General features: G+C 41.9%; 1 protein-coding gene across 2 annotated transcripts in view; it reads right to left on the reverse strand.

Moving 5' to 3' along the window:
* ANO6 (anoctamin 6) overlaps window positions 1-18,216 on the reverse strand; it is a 229,025-nt gene that overhangs the window by 157,740 nt on the left and 53,069 nt on the right. The window contains exon 2 of one of the 2 annotated variants that reach the window (XM_020900987.2): window positions 8,245-8,304. The exons of the other annotated variant lie outside the window; for it this stretch is intronic. Coding sequence (XP_020756646.2) covers window positions 8,245-8,304 — 60 coding nt within the window. The remainder of the gene's footprint in view (window positions 1-8,244; window positions 8,305-18,216) is intronic. 2 annotated transcript variants of the gene reach the window in all.

Raw genomic sequence — 18,216 nt, forward strand, 5'->3', positions numbered from 1 at the left:
GATAAGCAGGAGCTCCAGAAGAAAGTGCAGGGGCCTCTGTGACTCAGGACGAATGAACGATGCTCTGAGATAACATTCCTGGAATAGGGATACTTTCTGAGCACTAACTCTGTTATCAAAGTTGTTATTAGATACACAGCAATCAAGCTGTTACTGTTCTTGTCTTACTGACAAGGAAACTAAGGCACAGAGGTCAGGTCTCTTGCCCACCACCACACTGCGTATAGTAGAGCCAGCATTCTCCAGCTCAGAAACTGCAGGGCAAAGCACAAACTATCAATCATTTTGCTTTGCTGCCTTCCTCAAATCAAAGGCATGTCTGAGCGAGATCACAAAATTCTATCTGACACTATATGTTTTGTGGCTAAAAATAGCCACTGCTGACTATTCCTTTCCTCCCTTTAAAATCACGACAATTAATACACTGGAACTCCTGAGGGTCACTACAATATCGACATGTCATTTTAAAATCAGAACTTTTTATAAGATATTGTGACGGTGTGCTTTTAACTGTGTCACAGAAGTCTGTAAATGTTAACTTACTGGTGTTTAATAACAACTCTAGGGGAAACTAAGGCCAGCCTTCTTCCACCAGCACAGCAAATGCTCAGAGTTAATAACCAGGCTCTTTTGGAGACATCTTCATTCTCACGACAGGCCATGTTAAGGGGAAAATACAAGGACTCTGGAATCAGACAGGATTCAGATTCTGGCTCTGCTCCCTAGAGGAGAGGTGAGTGCAGACCTCTTTACATGCGAAAATCAATGTGAATAATTCCTAATTTGCTGGGCAGTCATATTTGATGGCACAATATGGGCCATGTAACGGTGTTACATATTTAGTAGACTCTTCCTTTCCCTCCTTCCCCTTGGATGTACTCCTGAGCCTTCAAAATTGGTGAGAGAGAAGTTGGTTACTTAGCAAAAGCCTTTATTGGTTTAATTTTTTATCCAAGTAGCAGCAAAGAAGAGCCTGGAAAAGTAGGTCTTTAAAATTTCTTACCTTAAAAAGTTATACAAATGTTGACTTTCATTCCACAATATAGTCAAATTATAATATAAAATGTTGTATATTTACCTCCAGCTAAGTAACTTAGCTTTCTCCAGAAATTTTTAAGGACATTAGTTTGAGGAAGATTTCCCAATGAACAGTGACTTCACTTATACTCTGCCACACTGCTGCTTACATGGAATATGAAGACTCTGAACCTATGAAATCTTAGTAAGACTTCAGAAAGATTTCATGCACATGGGCCATTACTGGCTACTGACTGCAACCTCTTTACATCCATCTTAACATTTACCCAACAATGTAACCCAGCTGGTAGACCTGACTCCAAAAACTTTTAACTCTGAATTCTCCAAATGAGAAAAACAGCAACTTTCTGCTACCCTATGTGGATCCTCCAGGCCACCTGTAAAGTAAAGAGATACTGACCATATTCTAAGATTTCTGTAATGGCTATAATAGTAAACATAAATAATGAAAATCTGGATCCAATTTTCAAATAACAAAATAACAGGATAAACATGACCTTAAGCAAACTGAGATGACAGAAGAGTGATAATTTTTCATTGCTATTTTCATTTTTTATTTTTCAGGTACATATATATATTCAGATTATTTTCATTATGGTTTCTTATAAGATATTGAATATAGTTCCATTGATTTTTATGTCCATTTCTGTGCCAATACCATTCTGTTTTGATTATTAGTTTTTTAGCATTGTCTAAAGTCTGGAAGGGTTATGCCTCCAGTTTTGTTTTTCTTCAATACTGCTCTGGCAACTCTGGTTTTTTTGTGGCTTAATATAAGTTTTTAGAATTATTTGTCCTAGATCTGTGAAAAATGTCCTGGGAATTTTGACAGACATCACATTAAATCTGTAGAGTGCTATAGGTATTAAGAGCATTTTAACAATGTTATATCTTCCAATCCAAGAGCATGGTATTCCCCTCATTTCTTTAAATCACCTTCGGTGTCCTTTATCAATCTTTTGTAGTTTCAGCATAGAGGTCTTTCAACTCCTCTGTTAAGTTTACACCTAGATTTTTCTTTCTGTGTGTATATGTATGTGTTTGGTGTGATTATAAATGAGATCTTTATTTTTGCTTTCTGATATTTCATTGTAGGGCAAAGAAATGCTACAGGTTTCTATATGTTAATTTTGTATCCTGCTACCTTGCTTAATTTATCAGTTCTAATAGTTTCCATGTGCCATATTTAGGCTTCTCTATGAAATATCATGGTATCTGCAAATAATGACAATTTTACATCTCCCTTTTCAATTTGAATACTCTTATTTCTTTTGCTTGTCTGATTGCTGTGGCTAGGACTTCCAGTACTCTGTTGAATAGAAATGGTAAGAGTGGGTGTCTTTACCTTATTCATGAATTTGGTAAAAAAGCTTTCAGCTTTCACCTTAAGTATTATGTTGACTGTGGATTTGTAATAAATGGCTTTTATTATGTTGAGAAATGTTCCTTCTTATCACTTTGGTGAGAGACTTCTATCATGAATGGATGTTGAATTTTATAAAAAAATTTTGGGCCCCTATTGAGATGATCATATGATTTTTGTCTTTTGTTACTGTGGTATATCACATTGATTTGTGTGTGCTGAACCATCCTTGCTGCCCTGGAATGACTCCAACTTGATTATGGTGTATGACCAGAGGGTTTTTTTGGTATTGTTGGATTTGGTTTGGTAATATTTTGTTGAGAATCTTTTCATCTATATTCCAAGGTATTTACCTGTAGTTTTCTTTTTTCATGGTATCTTTGAATGGTTTTGGTATAAGGGTGATGGTGGCTTCACAGATGAACTTGGGAGTATTCCCTTCTTTTTAATCTTCTGGAATAGTTTAAGAAGGACTAGTTAAAGTTCTTTAAATGTTTGGTAGAATTCCCCAGTGAAGTGTTCTGGTCTTGTACTTTTGTTTGTAGGGAGCTTTATTCTATTTCACTTTTAGTGATTTGTCTGTTCAAAATATCTTTTATCTTGACTCAGTTTTGACAGGGCATATATTTCTAGACACTTATTCACTTTCTAGGTTGCCAATTTGTTCACAGCATTTTCATCTGATTTTTTGTATTTCGGTGGTATCAGTTGTCTTTTCCAGTGAGTCAATTCTTCGCATCAGGTGGCCAAAGCATTGGAGCTTTGGTTTCAGCATCAGTCCTTTCAACGAATACTCAAGATTGATTTCCTTTCAGATTGACTGGTTTCATCTCCGTGTAGTCCAAGGGACTCTCAAGATCCTTCTCCAACACCATAGCTCAAATGCATCAATTCTCTGGCACTCAGACTTCTTTATGGTCCAACTCTCACACCCATACATGACTACTGGAAAAACCTCTGACTATACAGATCTTGTCAGTAAAGTAACGTCTCTGCTTTTTAATATACTGTCTAGGTTGGTCATAGCTTTTCTTCCAAGGAGCAAGTGTCTTTTAATTCATGGCTGCAGTCACCATCTGTGGTGATTTTGGAGTCCAGGAAAATAAAGTGTCATTGTTTCCATTGTTTCCTCATCTATTTGCCATGAAGTGATGGGACCAGATGCCATGATCTTCATTTTCTGAATGTTGAGTATCAAGCCAGCTTTTTCACTCTCCTCTTTCACTTTCATCAAGAGGCTCTTTAGTTCCTCTCTGCTTTCTGACATAAGGGTGGTGTCATCTGCATATATGAGGTTATTGACATTTCTCCTGGCAATCTTGATTCCAGCTTGTGCTTCATCCAGCCTGGCATTTCCCATGATGTACTCTGCATATAAGTTAAATAAGCAAGGTGACAATATACATTCGACATAATCCTTTCCCAGTTTGGAACCAATCTGTTGTTCCATGTCTGGTTCTAACTCTTGAACTGCTTCTGCTACATCCTACAGATTTTGGTAAGGTTGTGTTTTCATTGTCACTAGACGAAGAATTTTCTGATTTTTTTCTTTAATTTCACCACTGATCTACTGGTTTTACTGAATAATGATGTTTAGTCTTGATGGATTTTGTTTTTCCTGTTTTTCTTTTTGTGGTTGATTTCTAGTTCCATTCCATTGTGCTTAGAAATGATGTTTGAAATAATTTCCATCCCCTTAAATTTGTTGGGCTAATTTGTTTTGTGTCCTAATTTGTGGTCAATCCTACAGAATGTTTCAGGTGCACTTTGAAAAGAATGTGTATTTGGTATTTTTTGGATGTAGTGTCCTGTATATTAAGTAAGTTAAATTGTGTCATTTGAAATCTCTGTTGACTTATTCCTTTTGTCTGGTTGATCTGTCCATTGATGTCAGAGTGGTATTAAAGTCTCTAACTGTATTTCTGTCAATTTCTCCCTCTATGTCTGTTAGTATTTGTTTTACATATTTAGGTCCTTCCATGTGCTCTGCTTAAGTCACTCAGTTGTACCCAACTCTTTGTGACCCCGTGGACTAACCCATGAGGCTCCTCTGTCCATGGGGATTCTCCAGGCAAGAATACTGGAGTAGATTGTCATCCCTCCTCCAGGGGATCTTCCCAACCCAGGGATCGAACCTAAGTCTCCCGCACTACAGGCTGATTCTTTACCACCTGAGCGACCAGGGAAGCCCAAGAATACTAGAGTGGGTAATTTATTCCTTCTCTAGGGGAACTTCCCAACCCAGGAACTGAACCAGGGTCTCCTGCAATGTAAGCAGATTCTGTACCACCTGAGCTACCAGGGAAGCCCAGGCATTTCTAAACTGGGTGTACATATGTTAATGAGTATAAAATTGTCTTCTTGTATTAATCCTTATCATTATGTATTGTCCTTCTTTGTCTATTTTAAATAATTTATTTTAATTAGAGGCTAATTACTTTACAATATTGTGCTGGTTTTTGCCATACATTGACAAATCAGTCACAGGTGTACATGTGTCCCCCCCATCCCTTTTTTGTCTTTATGGACTTTGTTTTGAAGCCTACTTTGTCTGATATAAGTATTGCTAACCCTATTTTCCTGTAGTTTCTATTTGCATGAAATATCTTTTTCCATCCCCCCACTTTCAATCTATGTGTGTCTTTCAACCTAAAATGAGTCCCTCATAGGCAGTATATGGTAGGTTCTTGTTTTTTTTTTTTTTTTTTTAATCCAATATGTAACTCTTATGTCTTCTGTTCAGAGCATTTCATCCAAAGACATTTGAAGTAATTCTTGATAAATACATATTTACTGCCATTTTAAACCTAATTTTCTAGTTGACTTTGTAATTTTTCTTTGTTCATTTCTTCTTTTTGTTTGTCCTTTTGTGATTTGATGGTTTCCTCCTGAATTATTCTTGAGTTCCTTTTTTATTTATTTTTATGAATCTACTATATAATTTTGATTTGTGGTTACTCTGGTTTTTAAGTACGTTGATCTGTAACTGTAACTACTGGCTTTAGACTGTTAATCATATAAGTTCAAACACATTCTAAAAGGTTTTTTTTTTACTCCCCTCCCTCCACATTTTGCGATTTTGAGGTCCTATCTGACATATTCTTGTTTATCTTTTCTATTAATTGTAGTTATAACTACTTTCACACACAAAAAAAATTCTGATTTTTCTTTTTCATCTATGTACTGGCTTAGCTAAATGATCTTCAATCATTTTATATATTTGCCTTTCCTATTATGATTTTTCCCTTTCCTATAGATTCTTGTCTCTTTTCTATGCAGAAGATGCTGGAGACATGGGTTTGATCCCTGGATCAGGAAGATCCTCTGGAGGAGAAAACGGCAACCAGCTTCAGTATTCTTGCCGGGAAAATCCCATGGACAGAGGAGCCTGGCAGGCTATAGTCCATGGGGTTGCAAAGAATCAGACATGACTGAGCGACTGAGTACCTCCATTCCTGTGTAGGGTGTCCAATATTTCTGGTGCTGGGGCTACTTCTGGTATACATGCCTGCCACATCTTTCCTCAGAGCGTGCTGGGCATTATCCCCTTGCTAGGGGGTGTGACTGACATTCTGGTGTCCAGTTCCTGCACTGGGTGTTGGGCAGTGCCTCCTCTTCGCTTCGTGGCTGTCACAGTCCTCTCAGTTGTGAGGTCTGCTCCACAGCTGTTGGAGCAGACATCCTGAGGGTCAGGTTCAAGAAAGCTCCACCGCCCTTAAATATATAATTTGCCCCTAAGGAGGTGAGCTCTGAAGCAAGTGAGACCCATGTGGTCACAGTGAACCTATGTGCTTCCCATGCAGATATCCAAGATTCTGCCCAAATTAGCCCAAGTTCAAATTCCCTTCTCTGGTGTATTCATCCCAGACCTAGTGCTAAGCTGGTGGAGGGGCCAGAGCCTTGTGGCTCCAAAAACTAAGGTGACTGAACTGTGGCCTGGGACCTACGCTGCCTCTGTATCAGGTCTCTTCCTAGATCTGTCCGCCCCAGATCTACCTCCGAGCTTTGGTGTCAGGTGGGTGAAACTACAACACTCCTGCTGAGGAGGAAACTGCTGCATACTCCTGCCTGGGGCTGTCCACCGAGGACACGGGATTCTGTGATGCCATCAGCCATGTCACATGCACATGAACAAAGTCCACTGCTGTTCAAACATGCCCCCACCATTAGACGGCTAATAAGCTCATGTGTCAGCCCTACCCCCACCCTGTACAAGCTTACAAAGCATAAACCACCAGAGCCGAGCCCTGCTCTGAGGTAGCTATCAATAGCAGTGGAGGTCCACTGGTGGACCCACATCCTGCGCTACTCACACTAACAATGGACCACACTTCAAGTCCTCCAGGCTGTCACCATGAAGCTAGACCAAGTCTTCTCCCAGGGTCCCTTTGCTGGAGTTTTAGCACTTTAGCACATACTAGCTGCCCCCGCCTGGCATGCATTTCAGGCTTGGAAATGCAGCGAGGTGGCAGTCATCAGTGGCAGTCCTGGACTCACTCTGCCCTGACTGCTAGCAAGCCAGCATGTGCACGTTCCTCAAGAGCAGAGTCCAGGCCCCTCCAGCTCCCTATCCATTCTGGCAGGCGTCCCAGCAGACACAGGAGTTTCACAAAGCAACCTGCCTGTGCAGACACTCTCCTTTACAGATCCCTGCCAGGGGAGCTGGCCTCATTAATTTCAGTCCTACTCAGTTCCATGGGGATCTTTCTTGCAGCTCTGGTCATTTAAGAGATCTTCCCCGAGTGTCTGGTTGTTTTTTTTTTGCGAGAATTATTCTATTTGTAGATATAATTTTTGCTATGCTTATGTGCGGAGTGAGTTTTGTATCCTTCTATTCTGCCATCTTGATCTCCCCAGTAGTCTTTTAATCAGTTGAACAGACTTTAAAATACTAACCCAGAGAAGCCAAAGGATTTAAATCAGCTATGCTAGTGGATGTGGTTACTCAGTTATATACACAACATGATAAAGGAAATTTAAAAAAATTTTTTTATAAAAGAGTATTATTTTCAATTTGTCTTAAGGTAACACTAAGTGCTCCCTTTCACTGATGCTACACACACTTGTGTGTAGGGCTTCCCTTGTAGCTCAGTCGTAAAGAATCTGCCTGCAATGCAGGAGACCCAGGTTTGACTCCTGGCTTGGGACGATCCCCTAGAGAAGGAAATGGCAACCCACTCCAGTATTCTTGCCTGGAGATCCCATGGACAGAGGGGCCTGGCAGACTTCCCGTCCATGGGGTCACAAGAGCTGGACACGACTTAGTGACTATACCACCGCCAGCACACACACTTGTAAGCACATTATTTGGAAGTCCCTAGATGTTATAAACACGCTTTACCCTGAGCAACAGGTAAAGTCACAGAAATCTTGCTTTCATTATTCTGTCATCAAAATCTCCTTGATAAACTCTCCCCCTCCCAACTCTCTCTCTTGCAGGGCACGGGTGGGCAGTCTTTGTGTTTGAGATCCTGACCCATAGCAGAGTGGGCGGTTGGAGAGGAAACAATAACATTTGCTCTCAGAAGCTACTTTCAAAAGGAGTAGATTATTTTTAACAACTCAAGAGGGTTAACTGGCAAATAAAAAGTTAGGGAACTTCAATTCACCAAATATTATCCTCAGACTGTCAGCTCTAGAAGGACAAGGCCCCCGTCTTTCTTGTCCTTTCGTTAACTTGCTGGCATGTGAAGAAGACGACACTACTGAGCATGCACTTCTTCCTCCTATGCCAGCAAATTACCAAAAGGACAAGAAAGACATGGATCTTGTCCTTCTAGAGCTGACAGTCTGAGGGGAACGGTAAGGAGAGTGCTGTTAAATATAAAGGATGGACATCTTACCCAGGCTGGATGGGAGAGTGGGAGGAGCCATTAAAGGCCTCTTGGAGGCAGGAACATTACCTAAAGGATGAGGAGGCATCAATAAATACAACAAACAAACATACCTGGGCCAGGCTAGGCAGCAGACAAACCAGTCAAAGGCATCAGACCTGAATTCCAGACCTGCTCACACCAGGACAACTGGGATCTGACCTTGAGCAAGCCATCTGACCTTTCCAGTTCTCCTTTTCCTTATCTATGATATGGAATGGCTAGGTTGTATCAGTTGACCTTAACCCTTGCTGTGCATCAGAAATTGTCTGGGAGCTTTCTAAAAATCCTGGATCCCCTGCAAAATGTGGTTTTAATTGGTGAGACAGCAGGGGTTTTTTGCAATCGCTTTCTAGGTGATCCTTACCTGCAGTCCGGGCTGAGAACCACTGGGTGAGATGAGCTCTCAAAGCCTGTGGTTCTCAACCCTTAGTGCACCGTCACATCCTCCCAGTGTAGCCTGCATTCCCAGAAACTAAGCAAGACTCTCTGGGGTGGGACCCTGGCATCAGTATTTTTGAAGGTTCCCAGGCTGATTCCCTGGTGCAGCCCAGGTTGAGAACCACTGTTCTAGGCCCTCTCGTGACTTCAGTTTCCAATATGGCCAATGAAAGGTGGGAAAGGAAAAGAAAGAAAAGTCCATTTCTCCCATAAGAATGAGAATTCTTGTGTCAAATTAAAAGAAGAACTGAGTGCCAAAAGCTACAAATAGATTTTATACAGAGTTGTACCACACAGTAAGGTTGATTTTGGATATGTGTATAATTCATGTTGATGCATGACAGGTAGAAAATGTCCATTCCAAAATGTTCTCAGTTCTAAATTCAAAATTCCATGAACTGCATCTATAAAATGACTCCAGGGTGTGTTCTCTGCAATACTCTGAATCTGATTTGCATGGCTGACTGTAATATGAACATTACATTCCCTACCCCCAAGGTTACTTAAATCCACTTATTAGGCAATGCTGAACTAAACAAACAGTAATTAGAAACACTCCAGACTGCCTTTTAAATCTGTTGCTAAATTATATTTTGCCTGCACCAAGCTCATACACACAGCATGTCCACAAGCATCATGAAACCAAAGTCTCAGAAATATTTACATTAATAAGAGCATAAGCTACCTCTGGGCCCTCACATGGAATTCTTCAGGGATGTAAGGGCTGCTTCAGATGAAGGCTGTTCATTACTGTTATTTCCCACATCTGGGTAAATAAAGCACTGCCCACATGTGGTTAGAAATCCCAGGAGAAAAATGAACTCTCTGGAGGTCTGGAAATGAAGAACACCTCTGATAGACTGCCTCATTTCCTGAAATGAGTCAGAAATGAAAGTAATTCTTCAGAAAAGAACATCTGCACGGTGGCACAGCTTATAAAATAACACCAGATGATACCTGTGGCTAAGAGGCTGGGTCTGGGGACAGAGAGAGGGCCTAGAGAACAGGGCTGGGGCCGCTGCTCTGCACTTAATCTTGGAGCTGCTGCTGTTACCTTGGAGGGTCTGCAAATCCAATGAGCGGCTGGGCATCCTGGTCTCAGCTGTAAATCTTGATTGGAAGTAAGACTGTTCGCATTCCATTAGAAAACTGGCCCCTCTCCAAAGGGTCGGAGCAGCCAGAAAGGATTCATGTGTCATTGTGGACACAGAAACAGCAATTCTTGCAAGAAAAATGGTTTTGCCTAACTAGAAATAGCCATGGCTGTTGAATTGGGAGAGCCTTTCCCCTTGAGGAAGAAGGACCACTGTACAGAGATGACCTCAGGGTGCCCAGGGAGGGTCCTCCCTTCACATTACGCAGGAAGAAGAGGTACTGGCATCCAGGAAGGGACTGGAGGGTGAGAAAGACAAGCACCTTTCACAACAATCCCAGTAAGAACCAAGAAACAGGAAGGTGATAAACACAGGCTGTTGTCACCAAAACTGGGTGCCAATTATTTTTATTAGGTGACCTGTTACTATTCTTTCCATGATGGGTATTTAAAAGAACTCCATTGTTTATAAGGGCAGGGGGTGGGGGTGGCTGAGGAGGTTGAAAACAACCTGAGTGTCTATTAATAAATGACTAAATTAAAATCTGGTACGCACACAATAGAATATTGGATAGCCATTTAAAAGAAGGCTAATTCAGAGCATGTGCAGACATAATATGTACTCTGGATGATACATTAGGGCCCGAGAAAAAAATGCTCCTGGACTCCGTATAGTAAACATGTATTTGTGTAAATGTAATTAAAGAAGCCGCCTTAGAGTAGGAGGGGGCTAGGAGGGTGTCACTCTTCCTTTTCCACCCTCAATACAGTCTGAGTTATCTTTTCATGTACCTACCACCCCACTGCTTTTAAATAACAGGCATTAACTAGGAAGGCTATTTTTGGTTTTCTCTTTGTATTAGTCTCTCTCCATGTAATTTAAAACAAATGAATGCTATTTTAAATAGATATCATGGGCTGAACTGTGTCTTCTCAAAATTCATCTGTAGAAGCCCTAACTCCCAATACCTCAGAATGTGACTCTATTTGGAAACAGGCCTCTAAAGAGATGATGAAGTTAAAACGAGGTAGTTAGAGTGGGCCCTAGTCCAATATGATCAGTGTCCTTAAAAAAAGAGAAAATATGGACACGGAAAGACCTTGGGATGTTCACACAGAGGAAGGACCATGTGAGGACACAGTGAGACGATGAGGTCTGCAGGCCAAGGAGAGAGGCCCCAGAAGAAACCAAATCTGCTGACACCCTGACCTTGGACTTCACGGGCTACAGAACTGTGAGAAAATAAATGCTAGTGTTCAGCCCTCCCAGCCTGGTATTTTGTATGGAAGTACTAGGACACTAACACAGTACAAGTAGACCTTATTTTATTGCACTTCATTTACTGCACTTGCAGATACTGCCTTTTTTGTTTTTTTTAAACAAATTGAAAGTCTGGGGGAATCCTGAATCGAGCAAGTCTATTGGCACCATTTTTCCAAAACAGCACTTGGTACTTCATGTCTCTGTGTCACATTTTTCTAATTCTCACAACATTTCAAACTTTTTCACTGTTGTTGTATTTGTTACAGCAATCTGGGATCAGAGATCTTTGACATTATTATTCTAATTGTTTTGGGGCGCCATGAACTGCACCCACTTAAGACAACAAAGAATACATATTGTGTATGTTCTGACTGCTCCATTGACCAGCTGTTCCCAATCCTGCTCCTTCCACCCTGGGTCTCCCCATTCCCTGAGATACCTACCACAATATTGAAACTAGGCTAATTAATAACCCTACAAGAGCCTCTTAAAAGTGTTCAAGTGAAAGGAAGAGTCAAGGGATGTGGCAAACTCCATTCCTGTATTATTTTAAGAAACTGCCATAGAAACCACCACCCTGGTCAGTCAGCAACCATCAACATCAAGTCAAGACATTCCATCTAGCAAAAAGATGCTAACTTTCTGATAATGAAAATCAGATGATTTTCTGACTTCAGGTAATGGCTAGTATTTCTCAGCAATAAAACAGTTTTAAATGAAGTTATGCACAATGTTTATATGACATAATGCTATTACATACTTAATAGACTACAGAATAAACTTTTATATGCAGTGGGAAATCAAAAACTTTTTGACTTGCTTTATCACAGTATTCACTTTATTGTGATGTTAGCTTTGTTGCATTCTTTGCTTCATCATGGTGGTCTGGAATCGAGCCCAAAATATCTCCCAGGAATGCCTGCATATACACAAATAGATGGATGCAATTCAAGCTAATATAACATGGAGAGAGGTACCCACAAGTCTTCAGTGGTCAAAACCCCACCATGTCTGCAATAATATAGATGGCCTCAAATGACATGTGAAGAAATTGGGGCTCATTGTGCTTCTGACTAAATCAGGGTGACCCCATTTAGTGACTTGAGCCAGGACTAGAACAGGTTTCCCACCTCAGTCAGGACTCAGTCATTTATGTCATTTATCTTTTATGATACTTTTAACAAATTCCATAACTCAAAGTTCAAAATATTTTATTAGTGTCTTTTAAAGGCTTAGCTTATATTCAAAAGGCTTTCTTCTTGTGCCGATAACTAATGAAGAAGAAGGTGTAAGCATAATCCCTTCAGTTCAGTCACTCAGTCATGTCCGACTCTCTGCGACCCCATGAATCACAGCACATCAGGCCTCCCTGTCCATCACCAATTCCCGGAGTTTACTCAAATTCATGCCCATCGAGTCGGTGATGCCATCCAGCCATCTCATCCTCTGTCGCCCCCATCTCCTCCTGCCCCCAATTCCTCCCAGCATCAGGGTCTTTTCCAATGAGTCAGCTCTTCACATGAGGTGGCCAAAATATTGGAGTTTCAGCTTCAGCATCAGTCCTTCCAATGAACACCCAGGACTGATCTCCTTTAGGATGGACTGGTTGGATCTCCTTGCAGTCCAAGGGACTCTCAAGAGTCTTCTCCAACACCACAGTTCAAAAGCATCAATTCTTCTGCACTCAGCTTTCTTAACAGTCCAACTCGCACATCCATACATGACCACTAGAAAAACCATAGCCTTGACCATATGGACCTTTGTTGGCGAAGTAATGTCTCTGCTTTTTAATAGCTATCTAGGTTGATCATAACTCCTTCCAAGGAGCAAGTGTCTTTTAATTTCATGACTGCAGTCACCATCCACAGTGATTTTGGAGCCCAAAAAAATGAAGTCTGACACTGTTTCCACTGTCTCCCCATCTATTTGCCATGAAGTGATGGGACCAGATGCCATGATCTTAGTTTTCTGAATGTTAAGCTTTAAGCCAACTTTTTCACTCTCCTCTTTCACTTTCATCAAGAGGCTTTTTAGTTCATCTTCACTCTCCGCCATAAGGGTGGTGTCATTTGCATATCTGAGGTTATTGATATTTCTCCCGGCAATCTTCATTCCAGCTGTGCTTCTTCCAGCCCAGCGTTTCTCATGATGTACTCTGCATATAAGTTAAATAAGCAGGGTGACAATATACAGCCTTGACGTACTCCTTTTCCTATTTGGAACCAGTCTGTTGTTCCATGTCCAGTTCTAACTGTTGCTTCCTGACCTGCATACAGGTTTCTCAAGAGGCAGGTCAGGTGGTCTGGTATTCCCATCTCTTTCAGAATTTTCCACAGCTTATTGTGATCCACACAGTTGAAGGCTTTGGCGTAGTCAATGAAGCAGAAATAGATGTTTTTCTGGAACTCTCTTGCTTTTTTGATGATCCAGTGGATATTGGCAATTTGATCTCTGGTTCCTCAGCCTTTTCTAAAACCAGCTGGAAGTTTTCGGTTCACGTATTGCTGAAGCCTGGCTTGCAGAATTTTGAGCATTACTTTACTAACGTGTGAGATGAGTGCAATTGTGCGGTAGTTTGGGCATTCTTTGGCAATGCCTTTCTTAGGGATTGGAATGAATGTGAGGCTGCCAGGGCTAACACTATGACAGGTGGCCCAGACCTAAGTTTTGGTTTCCCCTGAAATGGTAAGATTCCCCACCCCCATCAGGCCACCTGGAGCCAGCCAATCAACAGGTGCCCAAAAGGGAATATATCGAGGGAAAGCAGAAGAGCCCGTGAACGCCTAAGTTTGAACAAAAGCCCACGAAAGTTTGTACCAATAAAATTGCTTTGCAAACATGTAACCAATCCACTTAAGCCAGCTACCAACTGCTTATGTTCACCCTGTAAATTTATGTAACAGCTGGGGCTCGGGGCTCTCTGACCCCGCACCACTGCGTTGGATGCGGCAGGAGCCCTGGCTCAAGTCACTAATAAACTTCACTTTTTGCGAGTTGCATTGTCTTGGAAGCCTTCTCTCTTCCCACTCGGGGATTCGGACATCGGGCAAAACAATGAAAACTGACCTTTTCCAGTCCTGTGGCCGCTGCTGAGTCTTCCAAATTTGCTGGCATATTGAGTGCAGCACTTTCACAGCATCATTTTTTAGGATTTAAAATAGCTCAACTGGAACTCCATCACATCCACTAGCTTTGTTCGTAGTGATGCTTTCTAAGGCCCACTTGACTTCACATTCCAGGATGTCTGTCCTATTAACCAGTTTAAAAAATAAAAGATTTGGGAGGAGCTAAGATAGCGGAGGAATAGGACGAGGAGACCACTTTCTCCCCTACAAATTCATCAAAAGAACATTTGAACGCTGAGCAAACTTCACAAAACAACTTCTGATCGCTAGCAGAGGACATCAAGCACCCAGAAAAGCAGCCCATCATCTTCGAAAAGAGGAAGGACAAAAGATAAAAGATAAAAAGAGAGACAAAAGAGCTAGGGACGGAGACCCGTCCTGGGAAGGGAGTCGTAATAGAGGAAGTTTCCAAACACCAGGAAACCCCTCTCACTGGTGGGTCTGGGGGAAGTTTTCGAATCTTGGAGGGCAACCTATCTGGGAGGAAAAATAAATAAAACCCACAGATTACATGCCTAAAAGCAACTCCCAGCAAAAAAGTACCCCAGACACCCGTATCCGCCACCAGCAAGTGGCGGCAGAACGGAGAGGAGCCAGCGGCATTGCTTAGACCAGGCCTGAAAGCCCTGAGGGCAATCGGAGGCAGCTAAGGTGAGATAGCAACTTAAACTGTGGGATAGAGAGAGAGAGAAAATTAACCAGCCGAACACACTGCGGGCCTGTTCGCAGAACAAAGGAAGAAGTGAGCAATCCCAGAGAAGAGCTAGCGGACCGGCCCATCCCCCGCCAGAGGCAGGAGGCAGGGGGGAGGGGAAAGGGGCAAACTCGGCCCCAGAGACGGCATCCGTACCAAACTGCAGACAGGCCTCCAGTTTCTAAGCAAAGACTTCCTGAGATTCTGGATGGTTGACATCCGCCGGGAGGGTCGCGGCTAGAGACCAGCTCCCCAGAACAGACACAAGGCACACCCAACCGGCTCTCGCGGAAACTGAGGCTGGGACCACGGAGGGGAGAAGGCGCACCGCACCCGGGGAGAGTGCGCCCGGCAAGCTCCTGGCGGTCTGAGCCGCTCGGGCCGGGGAAGGCACAAAACACAGGCCCAACTGAGTCTGCGCTTTTGTGGAATACCTGAAAACTGGAACCACACACAACGCAGGGCCCGCTCCATATAGAGCAGCCGGAAACCTGAGCAATGTAGACGGGGAGAGCACACACCCGTGAGCAGAGGCAAGCCCAGTGTGGCCGGAACACTGCGAGTGCTCCCCACACGCGCCAGTGACATTTGTCTGCAGCGCCCCTCCCTCCCCGCAGCAAGAATGAACGGGGGAGCCTAAACAGGAGACCACCGCCACCCGCCTGTGTCAGGGCGAAAATTAGACACTGAAGAGACCGCCAAACAGAAGCCAAATAAACAAAGGGAACTGCTTCAGAAGGGACCAGTGCAACAGATCAAAACACCTGAGGTTAACAAAGACTACACCGGAAGGGGCCTATAGATATGGAGAAGTGTAAGCTGGAACAAGGAGCTATCTGAAACTGAACCGAACCCACAATGACCACAACTCCAGAGAAATTCCTAGATATATTTTTACTTTTTTTAATTAAAAAAATTTTTTTTCTTTTCTTTTTTTTTTATATTTTCTCTTTTATCTTCTTTTAAAATTCCCTATTACTCCTCTGTTACTCTTTAACTTTCATTTATTTTTACTTTTTTTAATTAAAAATTTTAAAAAAATTTTTTTTCTCTTATTTTCTTTTAAAATCCTCTATTACTCCTCTATTACTCCTTAATTTTCATTTTCATTTCACTATAACCTTGCCAAAAAAAAAAGGCCCTATTTTTAAACCGACCTTCATATATATTTCTTAAACTTTTTGTGTTTTTGTTTTTAATATTGTATTTTTAAGGGTCTAACCTCTACTCTAGATTTTTAATCTTTGTTTTTCAGTATTTGATATCAATTTTGGACATTTAAGAATCCAATGTTCAGTACCCATTTTTACTCAGGAGTGTGTTGATTACTCTCTCCCACTTTTGACTCTGTTTCCTCCCTCAGATCACCTCTATTTCCTCCCTCCCCCTTCTCTTCCCAATCCCGTTCTGTGAATCTCTGTGGGTGTCTGGGCTACAGAGAACACTCTGGGAACAGACAACTGCATAGATCTGTCTCTCTCCTCTTGAGTCCCCCCTTTTCTCCTCCTGCTCATCTCCCTCCTCCCTCTCCTCTTCTTCATGTAACTCTGTGAACCTCTCTGGGTGTCCCTCAGTGTGGAGAATCTTTTCACCATTAACCTAGAAGTTTTATTATCAGTGCTGTATAGTTGGAGAAGTCTCGAGGCTACTGGAAGAATAAGACTGAAATCAAGAGGCAGGAGACTTAAGCTCCAAACCTGAGAACACTAGAAAACTCCTGACTACAGGAAACATTAAGTAATAAGAGATCATCCAAAAGCCTCTATACCTACACTGAAACCACCCACCACCCAAGAGCCAATAAGTTCCAGGGCAAGACATACCACGCAAATTCCCCAGCAACGCAGGGACATAGCCCTGCATACAGCATCAACATACAGGCTGCCCAAAGTCACACCTAACACATAGACCCATCTCAAAACTCACTACTGGACACTCCATTGCACTCCAGAGAGAAGAAATCCAGTTCCATGCACCAGAACACTGACATAAGTTTCCCTAACCAGGAAACCTTGACAAGCCAATCGTCCAACCCCACCCACTGGGAGAAACCTCCACAATAAAAAGGAACCACAGACCACCAGAATACAGAAAGGCCACTCCAGACACAGCAATCTACAAGATGAAAAGGCAGAGAAATACCCAACAGGTAAAGGAACATGAAAAATGCCCACCAAGTCAAACAAAAGAGGAGGAGATAGGGAATCTACCTGAAAAAGAATTTAGAATAATGATAATAAAAATGATCCAAAATCTTGAAAACAAAATGGAGTTACAGATAAATGGCCTGGAGACAAAGATTGAGAAGATGCAAGAAATGTTTAATAAGGACCTAGAAGAAATAAAAAAGAGTCAATTAAAAATGAATAATGCAATAAATCAGATCAAAAACACTCTGGAGGGAACCAAGAGTAGAATAACAGAGACAGAAGATAGGATAAGTGAGGTAGAAGATAAAATGGTGGAAATAAATGAAGCAGAGAGGAGAAACGAAAACAGAATCAAAAGAGATGAGGACAACCTCAGGGACCTCTGGGACAATGTGAAACGCCCCAACATTCGAATCATAGGAGTCCTAGAACAAGAAGACAAAAAGAAAGGCCATGAGAAAATACTCGAGGAGATAATAGCTGAAAACCTCCCTAAAATGGGGAAGGAAACAGTCACACAGGTCCAAGAAACCCAGAGAGTCCCAAACAGGATAAACCCAAGGTGAAACACCCCAAGACACATATTAATCAAATTAACAAAGATCAAACACAAAGAACAAATATTAAAAGCAGCAAGGGAGAAACAACAAATAACACACAAAGAGATTCCCATAAGGATAACAGCTGATCTATCAATAGAAACCCTTCAGGCCAGAAGGGAATGGCAGGACATACTTTAAGTAATGAAAGAGAATAACCTACAACCTAGATTACTGTACCCAGCAAGGATCTCATTCAGATATGAAGGAGAATTCAAAAGCTTTACAGACAAGCAAAAGCTGAGAGAATTCAGCACCACCAAACCAGCTCTTCAACAAATACTATAGGATCTTCTCTAGACAAGAAACATAGAAAGGTTGTATAAACATGAACCCAAAACAACAAAGTAAATGGCAACGGGACCATACCTATCGATAATTACCTTAAATGTAAATGGGTTGAATGCCCCAACCAAAAGACAAAGACTGGCTGAATGGATACAAAAGCAAGACCCCGATATATGCTGTCTACAAGAGACCCACCTCAAAACAAGGGACACATACAGACTGAAATTGAAGGGCTGGAAAAAGATATTGCACACAAATGGAGACCAAAAGAAAGCAGGAGTCACAATA

Source organism: Odocoileus virginianus, chromosome 24, assembly GCF_023699985.2.
Source record: "Odocoileus virginianus isolate 20LAN1187 ecotype Illinois chromosome 24, Ovbor_1.2, whole genome shotgun sequence".
Taxonomy (NCBI): domain Eukaryota; kingdom Metazoa; phylum Chordata; class Mammalia; order Artiodactyla; family Cervidae; genus Odocoileus; species Odocoileus virginianus.